The sequence below is a fragment of the Pteropus vampyrus genome, unplaced genomic scaffold (assembly GCF_000151845.1).
Source record: "Pteropus vampyrus isolate Shadow unplaced genomic scaffold, Pvam_2.0 Scaffold18, whole genome shotgun sequence".
In the NCBI taxonomy this organism is placed as follows: domain Eukaryota; kingdom Metazoa; phylum Chordata; class Mammalia; order Chiroptera; family Pteropodidae; genus Pteropus; species Pteropus vampyrus.
Window position 1 is genome coordinate 1,884,270 of NW_011888799.1, and position 18,992 is coordinate 1,903,261.

Consider the following 18,992-nt stretch of genomic DNA (forward strand, 5'->3'; position numbering starts at 1 on the left):
TGCATGCAGTCCTTTATGAAATGGGATTGACAATTTAAATGAAGAAATCCCAGACTGAATTCCCCAAGAAATCCACCACCAGTTGTCAGAGTACCCCAGGAACGGGCAAGCAACAATAACTTCTAAGGTTATTAGCCTAAATGTCAAAAAACATTTGCCTATTAGAATCTTACTATCTTATTTTTTTGTGTGCTATTTCTCTCTTTATACATACTGACTTTAAAATTTAGAGAACAGGAAACAACAAAGCAAATGTGGTAGAGCATGATGGTAGGAAGATGGCCATGTGCCCCAGAAGGCTAAGATATAATGTAAAATATCTAATCTAAAATATAAATATAAATACCATTAATCTTTCAGAGACCTTCTTAGAACACTAAAAAAAAAAAAAAAGTGCAGCCTATTCAAGACCCAGATGGCTCCCTTGAACTAAAAGTACATCCTCCAGGTCAGCGGTCCCCAATCTTTTTGGCACCAGAGACCGGTGCTCCTATGAGGATCTAATGGCACCTGGTGATCTGAGGTGGAGCTGAGGCGGTGATGCTAGCGCTGGGGAGCAGCTGCAAATACTGATGAAGCTTCGCTCCCTCCCTGTCGCTCACCTCCTGCTGTGTGGCCTAGTTTCCAACAGGCCACTGACCACAGCCTGGGGGGTTGGGGACCCCTGCTCTAGGGGATATCACCAGTCTCACATTTTAAAATTATATGATCCTATAAATCAAGCAATATTCGGTTAAAGTTCTTTTCTTAAAAGAAAATGACAATTAAAAACCAGACATAAAGATTATTAAAAAGATTTTTTAGAAGCAGGCCTCATATTCAGAAGTGTTTGATTCCTATGCAAAGTCATTTATTAAAGTTGAAAATGATTTTTGATTCTATATAGCCTGTCTTGACAGTATCCTATAAGTCCTTAACCAATACAAACTGAGACTTGAGAAGGAGGTAAGCCATATCTAAGAAGAGGCCTCTCATCTAGTCCCTCCACTAGTCTAATTTTGGTGCACACCTCCCCACTAGAGAATCCAAACAAGCACCTTGTAGCTTTGTCCTATCCCTATCCCTCCCCTTCTCGATATTTAGAGCAAAGAACAAAAAGAGGGTCTTCGGAATCATCACTGTACTGAAACACAATTTGCACGTGTGTCCTCCATTTTAAAAGTAAAGAATTACAAGGAATCTTCTTACCGTATTGACCCAATCATGTACGGCTGTGCCAGCTGAACAACAATCGCACCACTTCCTAGCTGATGACATGTATAGCCAGAATCCCAATCATAATTTTTGGTGTCCCCATTCAGCAAGGCATTTCGGCTCCGACTGACTCCTTCAATCACACTGGCACAATCAGCAATTGTTGCAACATTCTCCATGGGAACTGTGAATCCAACATAAGATTTGGCATCAAGATAAGAGTAGCCCAATAGTGTGCTATGAACAAAACTAATTAATTTCTATCTCAAATGAATGATAAAAGGGAAATTAGAGCTTCTTGATTATATCAAGATATGAACACATTTTCCATGACAAATAGCTTAAAAAAAATAGCTGAACCTAAGGTTGGAATAAACCAAACCACATGTAGCAATTAACCCTAAATAATTTCATTATAAAGAAACATGATACTCCATAAAATACAGAATGGATACATTTGAGAAATATTACTACATGGAAAACTACACAGTAATTAAAATTAATGAACTACAGCTATATGCAAATAAATGAATCAAAAGACAATGCCGAGTGAAAAAAGCAAGACAAAAACAGTATGAGTTCATTTATACAATGTTTTAAAAAGGCAAAACTAGAAATATAAATATAAATATAAAATTAAAAAGGAAATCTAGGGAATTATGATACAAAATTCAGGATAATTTGTCTAGAAAGGGGGAGATAAAATTTTGGAGGGGCTTCAGAAGTACTGGTCTTATTCTGTTTTTAAGTTAGGTGGTGGGTACATAGGCACTAGTTTTATTAATATTCTCTAAACTGTACATATTTATTACATGTAATAAATATAATAAATTTGTTTAAAGAAAGAATATGTATATATTTTCCAGTATTTTAGAATTCATAAAGCAAGAAAGTGATCCAAGGCATGAACCAATCTCTTTTCAGAATACATAGTGTCCCTCAGGCATGATTCATTTCCGTTTATTGTTTGTTTATTATTCTGTGCATTTCAACACATGGTCTTTTCTTTGTTCACAAGCTGCTGTATTTTGAAACATCAGCTCTGTTTTGATTCTGGATCTCTTTCTATACTTCAAATCCATATTGAACGTGTTCATTTATAAAAATGAAGGGCTTCTGCAAAATGATAGCTGTCCAGAAATGATGTAGTCTCTAAACACTAAAGAAAGAATGATAAAAGGTGAGGGCCTTTTAAGACCCCTGGCACCTTTTCTGTGCATTTACTTGTGCTGGGATTTTCTTCATACATTTAAGTTATTTAATCCAAATCAACAATTAACCCTAACCCCTTACGTTCAAGATTTACAGCTTTCTTTATATAAATTTAAAAATAGATTGGAAAAAAGGCTATTTCTCATTAGATATATACTGTACCTTTCAGTCCAATACTCTCTGAAAAGAGAGAGGGTGAGCAGTACTACCACCATGCCAAAACATTTCTAACTTCATAATGCTGTGGAGTAAATAATCTTACATGTATCTTTTATGCAATGCATTTATTTTCCAAAGCTGGGCATGCCTGTACTTGAGCCCTCATCTCACAGACCTACACTAATTGCTTTGCTCTCTGCAGATGAGGACAGCCATCCACAGATAAAAAAGAGAGGAAGACAGGATGGATTTTCTGGTAATGAATCCCTTGACTATGAAGCTTAACTCCAAAGCAAAAAAGCAAAAACACTGATAAATAACCTGTAAAGGCGGTTTCCTAACAGAAAAGGGGTTTAGAGAGAAGCTCCCCATGACTTTGAAAAGAGGCAGATGAAGGACTATATTTAGAGGCTAAGTCATGATACCTCTGTCTCATGAAAAAGAGGAGGTACTCTGTGATTTGGAAGATAGAAGTTAAGGAAGTGGTACGAGATGCACAGTAAAATGAGCTGAGACATAAAATAATACTGTAGGTAACAGACTGCAGTAACAGACAATCCCCACTCTCCCAGGTACTCAATATAGTACACATTTATTCTTTGCTCACCCTATGTATTCAATGACAATCAGCAAAGTGGCTCTGCTCATTGTAATCACTCAGGGACCTAGGTGACAGAGGTTTGTGAGCTGGGTACTGACTCTTAATAAAACTATTACCCCAAAGTAACACACATTGCTTTGCTCACATTTGGTTGAATAAATAAGGCAAGTCACAAGGCCTTACCTAACTTCAAAGTGGGTGGGAAAGTGCAACTCTGCTGTATGCCCAGGAGAAGAAAGGAAATGTTTAGTGAACAATATTAACATTTACCACAAACATTAAATCAGGATAAAGGAACATTCAATAGACAGATAAATCTAGTTCATCTGTCTACTGAATTCATGTAAAGTATATAAAATATTTCAATGTACAAATATACATTTTCAAATCTAGACCCCTAACAATTTAGATTGTTACCATTGTTTTCTTTGTGATTACAAAAAGGTGTCTTCCTGTGTAAATGGGTAAGAGTTTCTTCAAGGAATACATAAGATTTACATATGAAAGTAGAATTACACTTACTGCTAAGAGTTAATGTCAACTTCCCTGGATATTGTCAAATTATTCACCAGAGGTGGTTGTAAAAATTTACACTCTCGACTCATCATTCCTCCCTAACATTTGGTAATATCAGACAGATGATTGTGACATGATATCTCAATGTGGTTTTAGTTTTTTGGTTTTTTTTTATGAAATAAATTTGAACTTATTTTTCTCTTTTTCCCCTCTGGTTATCATTCTCTACCTCTTTTCTGTAAACTGCCTATCTTTATCTTTTGTCTATTTTTCTATTGTCTTTCTAACTGATTTGCTATTTCTTTGTTGGTTAATGTACTGAGTTGAAATATTTAATATTTTCCTTTATAATTTGTGCTTCTCCATTTTTATTTATAAATTCTTTCCTACTCTGAATTCATAAAGATATTTTCCTATATTTTCTTCTAAAAGTTCTCAAATTTTGCTTTTCACGTTTGGTTTTTTAATTTATTTAGAATTTATTTCTGGTACTCTGTAAAAGAGGAATTCACTTTCCTCTTTTATTTATAAGTTAGCCAATTTCCCCAGTGTCATTTAATAAACAGTCCATCCTTTGCCCCACTAATTCATGTTACTTAGTCACATATAAATGCTTCATATATAGTTACATCTTTTTTAAAGATCTGTACTGTTTCACTTATTTGCCTAGCTTTGTGCCTATACCATGCTGTTTTAATTACTATAATTTTATGGTTATCTTAAAATCTGATAAAGTGAACACCTTTCCTTTCCCTTCTCCTTTTCTCTTCAAAATTATCTTAGATATTCTTAGTCCTTTTAGGAAAATTTTCATTTTAAGTTTTCAAATATACTAGCTTACAAAAACATTCACAGTACTTCTTTTTATTCCAAATATTTTTATTTATATCTTTCCTTTCTTTTTGATCAGTCCTACTTTATTAGTGTTATCAAAGAAAACCTTCTGGTTTTACTGATTATTTCCTACTTGAGTAAATTTTGCTCTTCTTTTTATTTTTTCTTCCTTCTACTTCTTTGCAATTACTCTATTTTTTCCTAACTACTTGAAATGAATACTTAACTCAATATTTCTCCTTTTCTAATACATAAGTTTAAAGCTAATATTTTACCTCTAAGTCATCCTTTATCCTTACTTATCCTTGTTTTGACATATAATATTTTGAAGGGTACTACTGGTCAGGTATTGTATAGAATGTCCCTCAGTTTGGGTTTGTGTGATAGTGTTTTAAAAGTTGATCACTTCTAAATATTTTCTAATTTCCATTATGATTTTTCTTTGTCCCATAAATAATTCAGAAGTATGTCTTTAACTTTCTGAATATAACTTTCCAAGCTATCTTCTTGTTACTGATTTTAATTACACTGCAATGTGGATTTTAAAAAGTGTGGTCTTTATGATACTGACTTCATAGAAATTCTTGAGATTTGCTTTGTGGCCTGGTACATAGTTAATTTTTATTAATATTTCATGTGTGCCTGAAGAGAATGTGTATTCTCTTATTTGGGAGATGTATGGTTCTATATATATCTACTATATCAAATATATTAAGTGTATCACTTATATGCTTGCTAATTACTGGGAGAAGTTTCGTTAAAATTCTCACTATTGGTGGTATATTAGTCAATTTCTCTTTATAATTCTGTCAATTTTTGCTTTATATATTTTGAGACTAGATTGTTTCATGTGTATCCTTTTAGAATAATATCTTCCTGGTGTATTGAACCTTTCATCATTGTGCAGTATCATTCTTTATCCCTAACAATGCCTTTGCCCTAAAGTCTATATTGTCTGATGTCAAATAACTACAGCACTTTTATTTTGGCTACTATTTCCTTAGCATCACTCTACTTTCTAGTCTCTTGTAAATAACATATAACTAGATTTCTTTAAAAATTCAATTGTTTTTCAACTGGAAGATTTGCATGACTTACATTAATTGTTACTACTGATACTACTGATTGACTTTTACTTTCTAAATTTTTTTTTGTTGCTTCCCCCACCTCTCTGTCCACTTTGTTTCTGTTTTCTAATGGACTGATAGTTTCTTTTACTTTCTCCCACGAGCCATCTGAATTAATTTGATTTGTAAGTTATATATTTCTATTCTTTTACTAAATTTTAGATTTGCATACCATACTGTAACAATGCCTAAAATTGAAAATCACATATTCCCTTCTCCTAAACAATATAAAAGACCTTAACATTTTCAATACACCTTACTTGTATTATGTGTTATTGTTATCTAACATTTTAGTTCCACCTTGCTTTATACTCTGTATATCAATCATCATTATTATTATTTTATACAATAAAAACTTTATTCACATTCACTAATTTGTTCACCATTATTTTTTAAAATATGGTCCTTTCTCCTTGGCTCAACTTCTTTCTTTCTAAGACACATTCATTAGTATTCAGCAGTCTTTGTTTAAAAGTGTACTTTGCCACCACTCTTGAAAAATAGCTTAATTACATATAAAATTCTAAGTTTAAAGTTGTTCTTTCTCAGCACTTTGAAGATATCATTCCATAGCCTTCTGGCTTCTACTGTTATGTCTGTTCAAGTCTGGTATCCCTCTGTTAGAAATGTTTTTTCTCAACAGTTAATGTTAAGGCTTTCTCTTTGGTTTTGGTGTTTTGCAATTTTACTACGTTGTACTCAGATGTAGATTAAATTTATCCTGATTAGGACTGAATAGCATTTAAGGCTCTATCAAGTTTGAAAAATTTGGGCCATTATTTGAATACTGATTCTCCTTCATTTTGTTTTTTTCTTCTAGAATTCATATTAGACCTCTGTTGGAATTTTTCATTCCATCCTCCATGTTTCTTAAACTTTCTTTTATGTTTTTTCCTCTTTACCTCTTTTTAAAAGCATTCTGTGCATCTATTTAAAATTACTATTTATGTTCGCTAATTCTCTTTAGGTGTGTCTAACCTGTCCACTGAGTTGTTAAAACTTCGCCACTAAACAAAAACCGCATAGCAACTGAAAATAAATGAACTAGAGCTATGTGTAGCAACAAAGGTTAATCTCTCCAAAAAAGCTGATTAAGAAGAGCAAGTCAGAAAAATACATGGAGCACGTTTCCACCTACTACTGTTACATACCTACGTGGTGAACTTAGAAAAGCCAAGCAATTGTAAACACTAAAATTCAGAAGAATGATTACCTCTGGATAGGAAGATAGTGGGGATGCAAATGGGGGAGGGGGGACACACAAAGGGCTTTAAAGGTTTAGTAGTGTTCTATTTCTAAAGCTGAGTGGTGAGCATGAGAGTGTTCCTAGTCTCCAAACTTCACACATCTATTCCTTATGTTCTTTTGCACATACGGAGTATTGTTTTTTTTTAAAAAGTTTCACATATTTTAACACTGTTTTTATGAAAACCAGAAAGATAGCAAGTTTCTGAGAGGATAAAACCTTTTATGATTATTATCCCCTGCAGCATCTACTAGGTCTTACCAAGTTGTCTTTGTTGACTCTCCCTGAGTTTGTCAACTTCCACCTACCCTACCTTACTGCTTCACAGTTTTATTCCTAGATAATCTGACTTTTTAACTAAAGGTCAGTTAGTACAGCAGAATCAGGGATTATCACAAAATCATAACAGATATGGTTTTTAAGCTCTTTTGGAAACAAATCTGGGGTAAGTGCTCAGAACTCCTTTTCTATAGACACATTACAAATGGGTTTACTAAAAAAGATTCTTTCGGTCTCTAACATTTTCTCTAAGCCAAAGTGCTTTAATAATATCACCCTCTGACTCTATGGAATCTTGAGGTGGTCTAACATATATGCTATATTAAAGAATTTTGCCTTCTTAACAAGGAATCCTATATCTTTGTGCTGGAGAATAATATACCATGCTTTCTAGTTTGATTTTGACAAAATTATTCATTAATGTTTATTAGTCAAAGTCTGGATCTAAAAAGGGTGCCCAACACAGACACATCATAGAGATGGACTATGTCAGTGAAATTTACCCCAAGTCTCAAATTTCCTCTCAAGAAATAGCTTTTGCTAGAACTCCACTAAGCAACTTGATAAGCAACTATGTCTATTTTATAGATATGAAATTAAAAGATTACCACTTTTTAAAATTTCTCATGCCTATTTTTTGGCAATGAATCAAATTAATAGTAAAATGACCAAATGATGCCAACAAGTGCAAAAAAGAGACAGACAGGGACTTAGGCACAAACACAGTGGATAATGACTTTTTATAAATAACCAAGTTGAGATCATCATTCCAGCACTGTGCCAATCCTTAATATCCAAATCACTATTTAAATTTGATCTAACCTGACAATGGGAGATTTGGAATGTGAGTTTCATAACGGCAGGAATTTGTTTTCTGTTTTTTCACTGCTATAGTCCCAACTGGCAAAAAATAGTGCCTAGCATATTAGGTATTAAATAAATATTTGCTGAATGAATGAATCAGAGCTAGAAAAGGATGTCTGTGTAGGTTGTGGCACTTAACGTTGCTTAACATAGTTTCTTACCAAAAGCTAAAAAATATAAAAGTTACTGAATAAAGCAGAAAAAAATGCTCTCTCAGTGCAAGTTTTCTTAGAAAAGTAAAGTATAATCAATCTTTGGATCTTGACCTAAACATTAAAAAGAAAACCAACATGCCCACTGCAGAGAAGCTGCTATATGAGTATTTACATACACCCTCAACTCTCTCAGCTTCGATTCTGCTAAAAGTTTATCCCAGATAGAGTTTGCTCACTCGTGATAGACTAAAATATTTTCTGATGAAGAAACCACTTTGTGGAGTGTAGAAAGGAGAGGAGGAATGTATACAACATGAGGCTTTTAAAGAATACAGAAGCTCTTTTATGCTTGAGGGGAGAGCTATCTGTTTTAGTCACACTGTGGAAGTTCTCACAGAAGAGGTTTGTCCTAAATGCCATTGCTGCGTTTACTAACACATATAGGCTATTTCCTCTATTTCAGAAGAAAATAATTCTATTATTAGTTTTTCTTCCTAATAACACAAACCTCAGCCTAATAGTTAATTACTCAATGGTCTGGATAAGTTTTGTGGTCTGTTTTTACTGGGAAAAATTAGTGAGTGACTCTAACTGACTGCAACGCAGAGAAGGTGTCATACTGTTTTTCTTCCCGTAGGGGCTGGGCCACTCCCCATTTGAATGTTCATTACCATCTTTCATATGCGTCTGATAAATTTATTAAAAATACCATCTGGATGGGACTCAGCTTTGTGTTGTATTTCCAGTATTCCAGTTTCCTCTCTTGTCCCACTGGAATTTCTGCCCCAATTTGTGTCACTTTGTTTACAAAACCACACTGCCAAAATCCAGCATCTTGCGTCTGTCTCTTTCTAGTTTTCCTTTACCATCCTTTGGCTACATACCTATTACAATAGTCTGTGCAATGAGCAAAAGGCAAAGGGGAACTGCCTGGGCAGAAATTACTTTTCCTCCTCCATGCACACAGCAATTCTGCCCAGACAAATTTAATTTGCTGCTTCTGAATGCAAAAGTTGCATGTTAACAAAGAGTATACATTCTGCAAATGTATGAATATTGGGATGACTCGGACTATGGAGAACTGCAGAAAAAGTGATTTGCAAACAATTTTATTGTTCTCAGTTCTTATGCAGCACCAGGGTGGCCAACAGTTTGCCAATAAATTTAATTCTGGAGTAATAAATTTTTAAAAGGCAGTATTACTTCACTAGGACATGACCTGAGGGCCACCTGTACCAGCTACATTTAAAGATAAGACTGACAGGTTATTTAACTGTCTCCAGAGATCATCTCTGAGAGATGGGGAAAAAACTCACTTGAAGCAAATTTTAAAAATGAAATTAAAAAAAAAAAAGGAAATAGCACTTAGCACTTACAGGGGACCATCATCTTCAAAAGCTGTGCTTGTGTTGGCCTTCATTCACTGTTTTCCTGCCTGTTTTCATTACAAAAGGTTTTCTAACAGTGCAGTGGTTCATGCAACAAACAAGTGTTTAATAGTCTCAGTATAGATGCTTCTCTACTGCCAAGATTTTCAGATACAAAGTACTTCTTTCAAAAAGTCAACTAAAGCTATTAGCTGAAGGTCACATCTAGATAATCCCCTACAGACCTACATTTTCTCTTTTTAAAAGGGGATTCACCGTAGTGGCCTATCCCCAAGGCCTATATAGGAACTTGTCGCTGACCAGGCAAGCCTCCAACCCAACTGCAATCTACCCTTCTGTCAAGTGATTCTAAAGAAAAAAAAATACTCACAGCTGTTATGTCTGAACAGCTGTAAAAGAACAATAGCTAATTAGAGCACAAGTCCATTTTCCTTAGAAACTATCCAAAAGCTACAAAAACGCATTCTACAACAATGGCACTAAGTTACATTACTTCCAGTTTTATCCATCAAGTTAAAAAAAAAATCACTTTGTAATCATATATGTTACATCATATCGCCGAAGAAAAACCTTTTAAACTTTTCCTTCCCCTAATTTTCCCGTTTCCAGCTCTGAGAGAAGGCTGCTTCCTAACAGTTCCGAAGGATTCAGTCATGAACACCTCTCCGTGCCTGCAGGAGAAGCCCATGCCTTTGAGCGCTGGAGCTCCATTCTTCTGAGCCTCTTTTCCTTTTTTTTTGCTTTTCATTTCTGGCTGTTTTCTGTAGCATTAATCTCAGTATCCTCATCATTCCTGTTCTAGTTCCCATCCTGACATCACCAAGGTTGCCCAAATCACATCATATTTTGAGACTGATTATAAGGGCTTTGAAAATCGTGCTGGGCTCTATTTAGCCAGTGACAGGAAGACATAACATTCTTCCAAATTTCAAATGTGGTCTTCTCCCCAATCCCAAACAGGCAAACTGTTTAACTTTATAAAGCTATAGCGCCAAACACTTCAAAGAAAATGGCAGTTTTCTAGAAGACGAAGGTGAGACATCAGAGGTGGTATGGTTATTCTCAGGGGCAAAGATGAGGTAGGGTGGGGCAGGGGGATCTGAAATGTCTAAGTTCACCGGGATCAGTGAATTCTCCCTCCTTACACTGGGCCTTTGAAGGAAAGCACTGTCCAGAACTAACTGTTTAAGAGATCCGCTCTCTTATATGTAGTTTGAATGCTGGAGGTTTTAGCTGTGAGATTCTTCAATTCAAAAGACCTTGAAGAATCAAGTATCGGATGTTTAACAGCAGTAACCACTGCAATATATCAAAGAAGGATTTGCTCTGTAGGTGAGGCCTTGCAATTTAGGACAAAGGCATTTCCAGGTGTAAGAACAACGATATTCCAAACATTATCCAACTCTGTGTTTGGCAACATCTCATTGGCTGTTTGTTTTTTTCTTTTTCTTTTCTCTAGACATAATCTGCCAGAGAAAGAGACTACATCTGCCCCCTATATAAGGACAAGTTATTCAAGCTGATGGGGAGTTGTTGAAATTGATTTTGCAGGTTTTAGAAACTCTATCTCAAAAAATGTTTTAAATTATAATATAAAGGATGTCATTTTCTATGAGCACTATCATAAGAGTTTTACATGGATTTATTTTAACTTGTTTCCTAAAAGATGTTGAAATCAACAGAGTTATGTTTGTTCCACTACTAGTTTGTTCCATTACTGGTCTTGTCAGGCCACAACAATTTTGTATCAAGATCCGAAATGTCGCCATAGCTCGGAGGAGTATTTCTCATTCGTGATGAGCATGGAACAAAGGATGCACAAAAGGTTTTTAAAAGTCCCGCAAAATAAGTGGTGGTTTGGTTAATGCTTTTTTGTAAGGAATTTTTTAAAACTATCTCTTTCATAAAATTGCTTTTCTTTTTTTTATTTTAAGCAGAAGGATGCATCTGGTTCAAACATATTTAAGTCAGAGTGATTCTGAAACAATGGATAACTAACTTCAGTCTTAAGATCTTAAAAATTTCTTTAAAATGCATCAATAATTATAAAATTGAGTTTTTTACTAAAAGTAGTATCAGTAGTGAGGTGTTCAAACATTAAGCAGAGGCCTGTACATTGTACAGAAAATGTCTCAATCAGATCTATGACAAGCATGCTCCTATAATTTTTCTTTGGCAGAAACTTCCTGACGCAGCTCTTGGAGGCAGAGAGAAAAAGGCTAGAGATGATGCCAAATCTCACATGCCTTAGCTCCCACATACCAACCTGGATTGAGCTGTGTGAGACAGAAAGAATTTCTGAGAATCTCAAGGGAGCAAGATCGGAATTTAGCAGGAACATATGGGTAAAGGTGAGTCTCAGCATCTGAATCCTGGACTCTCAGAATTGAGACTCAGTAATCAAACCACAAAGGATGCCCGAGGGAAAAAATTGCCTCCTGGGCATTTTCCCAATTTTAGCCTGAGTAGGATTAGCCCAGCTATGGGAAGGCTGAGCAATCAGTCCCCTTGGTAAGATTGAGGTGAGGCCTCTTGACAGATAAACTTGGGGTGCCCGGGGGAATCTGGCTACCAGCTTCAAAGACTGAAAGTCAGAATCTTCCAAGTGACCTGGAACAACTCTATCATACCTCTAATAGGTAAAGTAGATATCGGAAAAAATCCTCAGCAAAACACACAGTTTATTCTACCTTCTGGAGGCTAAAGTTAATCTAGATTGAGGAACTAGAATCATGCTAGTAGATTTATAGTATGTGTTAAAAAAAAAAGTCTTGTCTAAAATACAATAAAAGGTAACTGGAAAAAAGTCTCTTGCTACTATTTTCAATTAATTATTCTTTTAATGGTTTAACACTTAGTGCTTTGGGAAATGAAAAATGGTTGCGAGTACTTTTAAATGAAAATATTTCAAATCCACTGGATAAGAAGCATCTTATTTCTGATTCTAGCTCTCCTTGCATCATGTATGTGTACACTAATTCTGAAAGGAGAAATGGCTGCTCTCCCCTGCCCTCCTTCATCTCTTACATCCACTAGACAAGGGAACAGACTAGAAAACAGGCACCCAAAGAAGTAACCTCAGTTCTGTAGACGGTTTCCTAGGCAATCTGGAGGAGGCCATTTAACTACTCTGTGACTCAGTTTCTTTACCTCTAAAGAGAATAATCTCTTCTTCTCTCTACTGTCTTATGACTACTGACAGAAAAAATTAGAAGATGTTTGCGAAAGCATCCTGAGATTTTCAGAGAAAGGCAAGATCCAGGCTTGATATTTCCCCAACCATGAAGAGGCAGGTTTTCCCCCATGTGGAATGAGTAGGTGGGATGAGTATTTCGGAAATCTGGGTATTACAGGAGGGGAAACTTTTATTCCTATGAGCTACCTTGTAATTGTAAAAGGATAAGGAGGCAAGGGAAAGAGGAACCAATAACAAATCTACTGACCTGCAAAAAAACTATTAGCACCTGCTAGTATAGTATGCAGCTGGCGGTTTCAGAATAACCAAGAAAGCAATTCTTTTTGGTCGATACTTGCTGGGGACAGCAATTTCTGACCTACTGAATCAGATCAAGATGATCCGAGTCATTAGACCAAAGAAGCCTCTTTGTGCTAACAGTACAGTGGCTAAGGGTCTCTTTTCATTAAACAAAGGCATCTGCCCACTGTCTGCATTCTAGGACAGTCACTGCTTTGAGGTTTCATGAGCTATCACAATTGAGTGAGAAATCAAAACACATTAAAAAATCGTAGACGCAAATGGGCTTATAATTTATCAGTGAGGATGACAGTGGTAAATGCCATGTGGCTGCTCTTCTCCTCTTGGGTTCCGGAAGGCAGAGCGGGGAGCAGGAAGAGAGGAGAGGAAAGGTTCCTTACAGTATTTAGATGGTCTTCAAATGTTCATAATTTCCTTAGGGTGTGCTCATTGCCAAGTTGACAGATGTTGCTAGAAAAACCTGTACTCTTCTGAAGAAAGGCTAACCTTTCAAGAGTGGGAGAAGGGGAGGGAGGCAGCCCATCCCTTCTGTGAAGAGATGACATTAAACTGGACAGCAAACTACCTTTAGCATGCTGCCTCTTTGAAAGGCTGTGTGATAACACTGCCAAAGAGAACTGTCCTGGGAGGAATTTCATTTTACCATGGTTTTCCTTGCCATGAGTTTAAATTAGTTTTTAAAACTAAATATCAGAATGTCTTAGACAAATAAGATTATTAATTATTGCTTTTTTAAACCACCATGACTCCGAGTGATACATTCCCCCAGAGAAGTCATAGATATGTCATTTTATACTCTCCTACACATTTGCCCACTTTCTTTTTCATTCATTCTTCCTTGTCGTACTTTATGCATAAAGAGAAATGGGTTCTTCAAAGCAGACTGTCAATGATCTTATCCCAGAGCTCCTAACTGGGTGAAAATTCTATGTCTCTTCTGCTTGCCTGGCCCTTGACATTTCCTAAAGAGATCTTTCCAACAGAGGATCAAGAATGCTGAGTATTAATTTATGGGACAAAATAGTAGTTTTGTAAAGCCTTAGCCCTCTCCTACCAAAAAAGAGGAATAAGGCACATTAGCGCTTCCTTGTTTAATATCCTCAGCCTATACTTCAGTCAGTGCAGGGACTTCTATATTCTAGGTGGTAAGAGCTGGGGCTGGGGGAGAAGCAGGGAAAGCAGAGCATGGCCAGACCTCTCTTTTCAGCACACACTGCCTTTGCCCTCTTCTTGAGTTTTCTTACATCCCAATTCTAAACCTAATGCTTGAAAACCCACATGCTCTTGTTCATTAATGTGACCATTAGTCATTTTTTCCTGTGTCTTGGTAACACCTAATGTTTTTATCAGCTCTAATAAGGATCGACTCACTTAATATCTTCTCGCAGAAGGCAGATTACCCACCCTACTCATTTAAAGATTAACAGTAATGTGCCATAAGGAAAATTATACCTCCAGCACAAAAATCTGCAATTGGGGAACCATTTTACAGGATAGCATTCATTTATATCAATTATCTTGTTTATCAAAGACAATGAAACCCAAACTGGTAGTAAAAAGGTACAGAGTGCACTGTGAGGAATAATTAGGTCTTACCCTCCCGGACACCAAGAGCCATTTACCACTTCACTAAGGGAGGTGGTGTTTACATTGTCTGTTTTATAACTCTCTTCACATTAACTTTCAAATGTCAAAAGCAGGCGGTTAATTGTTTATTATACAAAATGTCACATATGTAAAATACTGAGATATAAAATTATTAGAACCAATCTACCACAAGAAATCCTAGCTTTTACATTTTATAGTTTGTTTGTCAGTCTGGATTGCCCCTTAACTGCCATCATATGGACCATGTGTGCCAGGCAGTCACTGTTTGACAAATAATCTTCTCTGTGTGCACTTTGTCCTCAGTCAAATGAGAAATAAAGATAACATGATATGAAAATTATTATTATGGTTTAAAGTAATATGGACCGAGAAGAATGAGAGATGTCTGAACAATGTCACATGTTCTGGTTTTATTTTAGCTCTGAGAGTGAGATTCAAGGATCATGACCCAAAGCTTATCGAAGCAGTTTAAACTGACAAGAGTGAGCGTGCACTGCCCAAATTCTCTAAAGCCGCTAGGTGTTGACGCCAACACCCTATATCTACCCCAGAATCTCTCCATCATGAAACTACACACCAGCATGAGAATTTCTTTTCTATTGCTTGCCAAATCTGTAGAGACTAAATCCCTCCCTCTCTCCCCCCAGCTATCTATTATTCCAATTCTACCAAAACTACCCCTTTTGGCAATTTCTTTGTCTTCTAGGGCCATAAAAATCAGACAGACAGGAAGGAGAAGAGTGCATACCCATCGTCACAATATTAACGAGCCAATAAATTCGAAAAGATTGCTGCATCCTAGACTTGCTCACCTACCAGGCACCCACTATCATACAATCACTTAATTTTATTCAAATCAGTGGCATGCTCAAGCCCTGTTACACTGAATTATGAGGCAGGAAAAGGCCATCAGGTTTAGAAGCCCCACTTCCAAAACATTTTATACAGCAGTTTGCTCTAACAGTCTCCAAATGCTAAAGGTTTTATTTGATTCACAAAAGCATAGCCTTCATGTCATTATTTTAATAAATAATACTGTAATGCCTCAAAGGTTACTGGAATCTTTCCTTCCAGTTCCTTCTTCCCATTTTTAAACATCTTTCTGGAGATATAATTGACAAACAACAAACTGCACATATTTAAAATGTACAATTCAATGCGTTAGACATATGCAAACATCCATGAAACAATTAGCACAATGAAGATAACAAATCTTTCCATCAACCTCAAAATTTCCTCACTCCACTGTGTCATTCCTCCTGTAGCTCCATAGAACTATGTGTCTGCTTTCTGTCACTATATATTAGTTTGCATGATCCAGAATTATTTATAAATGGAATCATACAGTATATATTCTTTTTCTGTTGGGCTCTTTCATCTGGATCCTCGAGAACTGTTGGTTTACTCAATATAATCATCAGGTGAACCACTACATTTCATGAATAAATTCCCCTACTTAACCAAGAAACAGGACTTTTCTTCATTTAGTGGGCCATATTTGTGAACATGAGGGGTGCTGAGGTGCAAGGAGGGCACTGGGGCTGGCTCTGCCCGCTCTGCCTGCTCTGCCTTGTCTCTCTCTTCAAATAGGCAATGCAGAAATACTTTATTTGAAAAAAAAAAAAACATTTTTTTTCTGATTTTGAAAATACATATTCACGAAGAAAATATGTAAATGCAGAAAAATATAATAAATTACCCGTAATCTTGCCAACTAGAAAAACTCTGTTAACATTTTGAAGTTCGTCCTTATAATCTTTTTTATGTATTGTTACAGACTTAATTGTGACCCCTACCAGATTCATATGTTGAGGCAGCAACCTTTGATTGTGACTGTACTTAGAGATGGAGCCTTTAAAGAGGTAATTAAGATTAAATGAGGTCATACGGAAGGGGCTCTAATTTAGTATGACTGGTGTTCTTATAAGAGGAAGATATATCAGGTATGGGCATGTATGGAGAAAAAGCCATGTGAGGACTCAATGAGAAGATGGCCATTTATGTGCCAAAGAGAGAAGCCTCAGGAGAAACCAAACATGCTGATGTCTGGATCTTGGGCTTCCAAGCTCTAGAACTGTCTAAAGCTAAATTTCTGTTGCTAAAGCCACCCGGTCTGTGGTATTTTTTTTTTTTTGTAGGAGCCTTAGCAAAATAATACATGCACATATAAAAATACAAATTATCTTTAATTTTAAAATACTGGCATTAACCTGACTATTAAGACGGTAATCTAATTTTGCTATTTTATATGAGGAAATATGGGCATTTCCCTATGTTATGAATGAGTATACAGAAAACATTGGTGTGTGAATGTGCCATAATTTATTTCATTATGCCTCTATTGTTGGACATTTATAATATTTCCCCATTTTTGGTTATCATAAATAACATTGCACTGAACATTCATGTAGAAGAAAAGCTCTTCCTGAATATATTCGTAGGATAAATTACTAAATGCAGAAGTAGTAGATCAAGGGATAGTTTTAAGACTCTTAATATATATTGCCAAATTTCCTTCCAGAAAACTTATACCATACATATTTCAGCAGTATATGACACTGCCCATTTTGCGACAGTTTCACCTATATACTAAGTATTTTCATTTAAAACACCTTTGCCAACAGGATTTTAAAATGAAACTTGACAATCTGATTTTCAAGTTCATTGGAAAAGAAAATATGAAAGAACAGCCTAGAAAATTTAGAAAATGAGTAACTATGAGTATGGATTTGCTGTATTAGACAGCAAAATAGATTATAAAGCTATAGGTAGTTATTTAAATCATATGACAGAATCTAGAATAGATATACAAATCCATGATACAGACTATTTTAAATCAATGAGGAAAAAGATGAAATAATCAATAAAGGATTTCAAAACAATTGGTCACATATTTTAGAAATAAAAGGTAAACCCTTACCTCAGACCATACACAGAATAAAATGTAAATAGATTAAAGAGCTAAATGCTAAAAACACATACAACAATAACAAAAAATAATCAACACTGACAACTACTACGCAGAAACATATTTTTATATTTTGGTCTGGGAAGGAAGTTTTTAAGCAAGTCACGAAATCCTGAAGCAAGAAAAAAATGACTGACATATGTGACTAAATCAAAATTAAAAGCTTCTGTATAACAAACACATCATAAACAAAGTTAAAAAGCAATAAATAGTCTGGGGAAAGATATTTGCAATATATGTAAAACACAAAGCATTAATAGCCATTAATCTACAAATTAACATTTAAAAACAACAAGCAAATAATTTAAAAAGCAAGCAAAAAACAATTTGACAAAAAATATAAAGTTGTACTTCATAAAAAAAATGAGATGGTTAAGAAACAAAAAGATACTCAACTTCAATAATAACTAGGCTAATGCAAGTTGAAACAAATATTTTATTTTACTATATATACTTCTGTATTTTTTGTGAAGAAATAATTGTTTTATTACTTTGTAAATAAAAAACATTTTAATTAAAAATATTTGCTAACAAAATAAGCCAAAAAAATAGTATCTTATTTCAATTTGCATTTCTTTAACTATTAGTGAAGCTAAAATCTTTCAAGTTTATTGACTATTGTTTCTTTTCTTTCTGTTTTAATAAATTGCTACCTATACAAATATTATATTGGGAATTCATATTTTTTCCTTATTTGAAAGCACTTCATACATATTAAAGTGAATAAATCATTGTCATGTATGTTGCAATTATTTTTTCCCAGTTTGTCAAACACTGAATTCTGTTTATGGCTTCTGCCTTTGTTTTATGCTGAGGAAGTAGTTCCTCAATTAGATATTAATAGTTCTCTAAGGGTCTTTTGGAATAATACTGTAAAATCTAAGTCTTAACAGGACACTATTTTGACATATAAGAGAAGAATTTCATGTAAGTGTTTTTAATTGTCAACTGTTTCAGCACCATTTGCTTTATTACCCGTCCGTTCTCGACTGATGTGAAATGTATTTTGTGCTATATTCTTACATATACTGGGATATAATTCAGAGTTTGGATGATTGCTTAATTTATCTAACAGTTTATTCTTGTGTTAATGCCATACTACTTTGGTATGCAGTACTAATTTTAGTACCCGGTAGTAGTAGACCTCTCATTTCATTAATTTTTTTTTTCATTTTTGGGGAAGATGAATTTCCATTTATTCTTTTAGAATTTTTTAAAAAATTTAGTCGAAGTTTTTTTTGTTTGTTTGTTTGTTTTTTTTTAAGCACAGTTGGGATTCTGAGTAAGTTCTGTATTAAATTTGTAAATTAAGATGGGAAGAACCAACATCTTTACTATATTAAAT

At 35.0% G+C, this 18,992-nt stretch overlaps 1 protein-coding gene across 4 annotated transcripts in view; it reads right to left on the minus strand.

Annotated features, from left to right (window-relative positions):
• BTBD9 (BTB domain containing 9) overlaps nt 1-18,992 on the minus strand; it is a 366,504-nt gene that overhangs the window by 96,378 nt on the left and 251,134 nt on the right. For all 4 annotated transcript variants that reach the window (XM_011354554.2, XM_011354556.2, XM_023527551.1 and 1 more), the window contains exon 8: nt 1,189-1,378. In XM_011354554.2, coding sequence (XP_011352856.1) covers nt 1,189-1,378 — 190 coding nt within the window. The remainder of the gene's footprint in view (nt 1-1,188; nt 1,379-18,992) is intronic.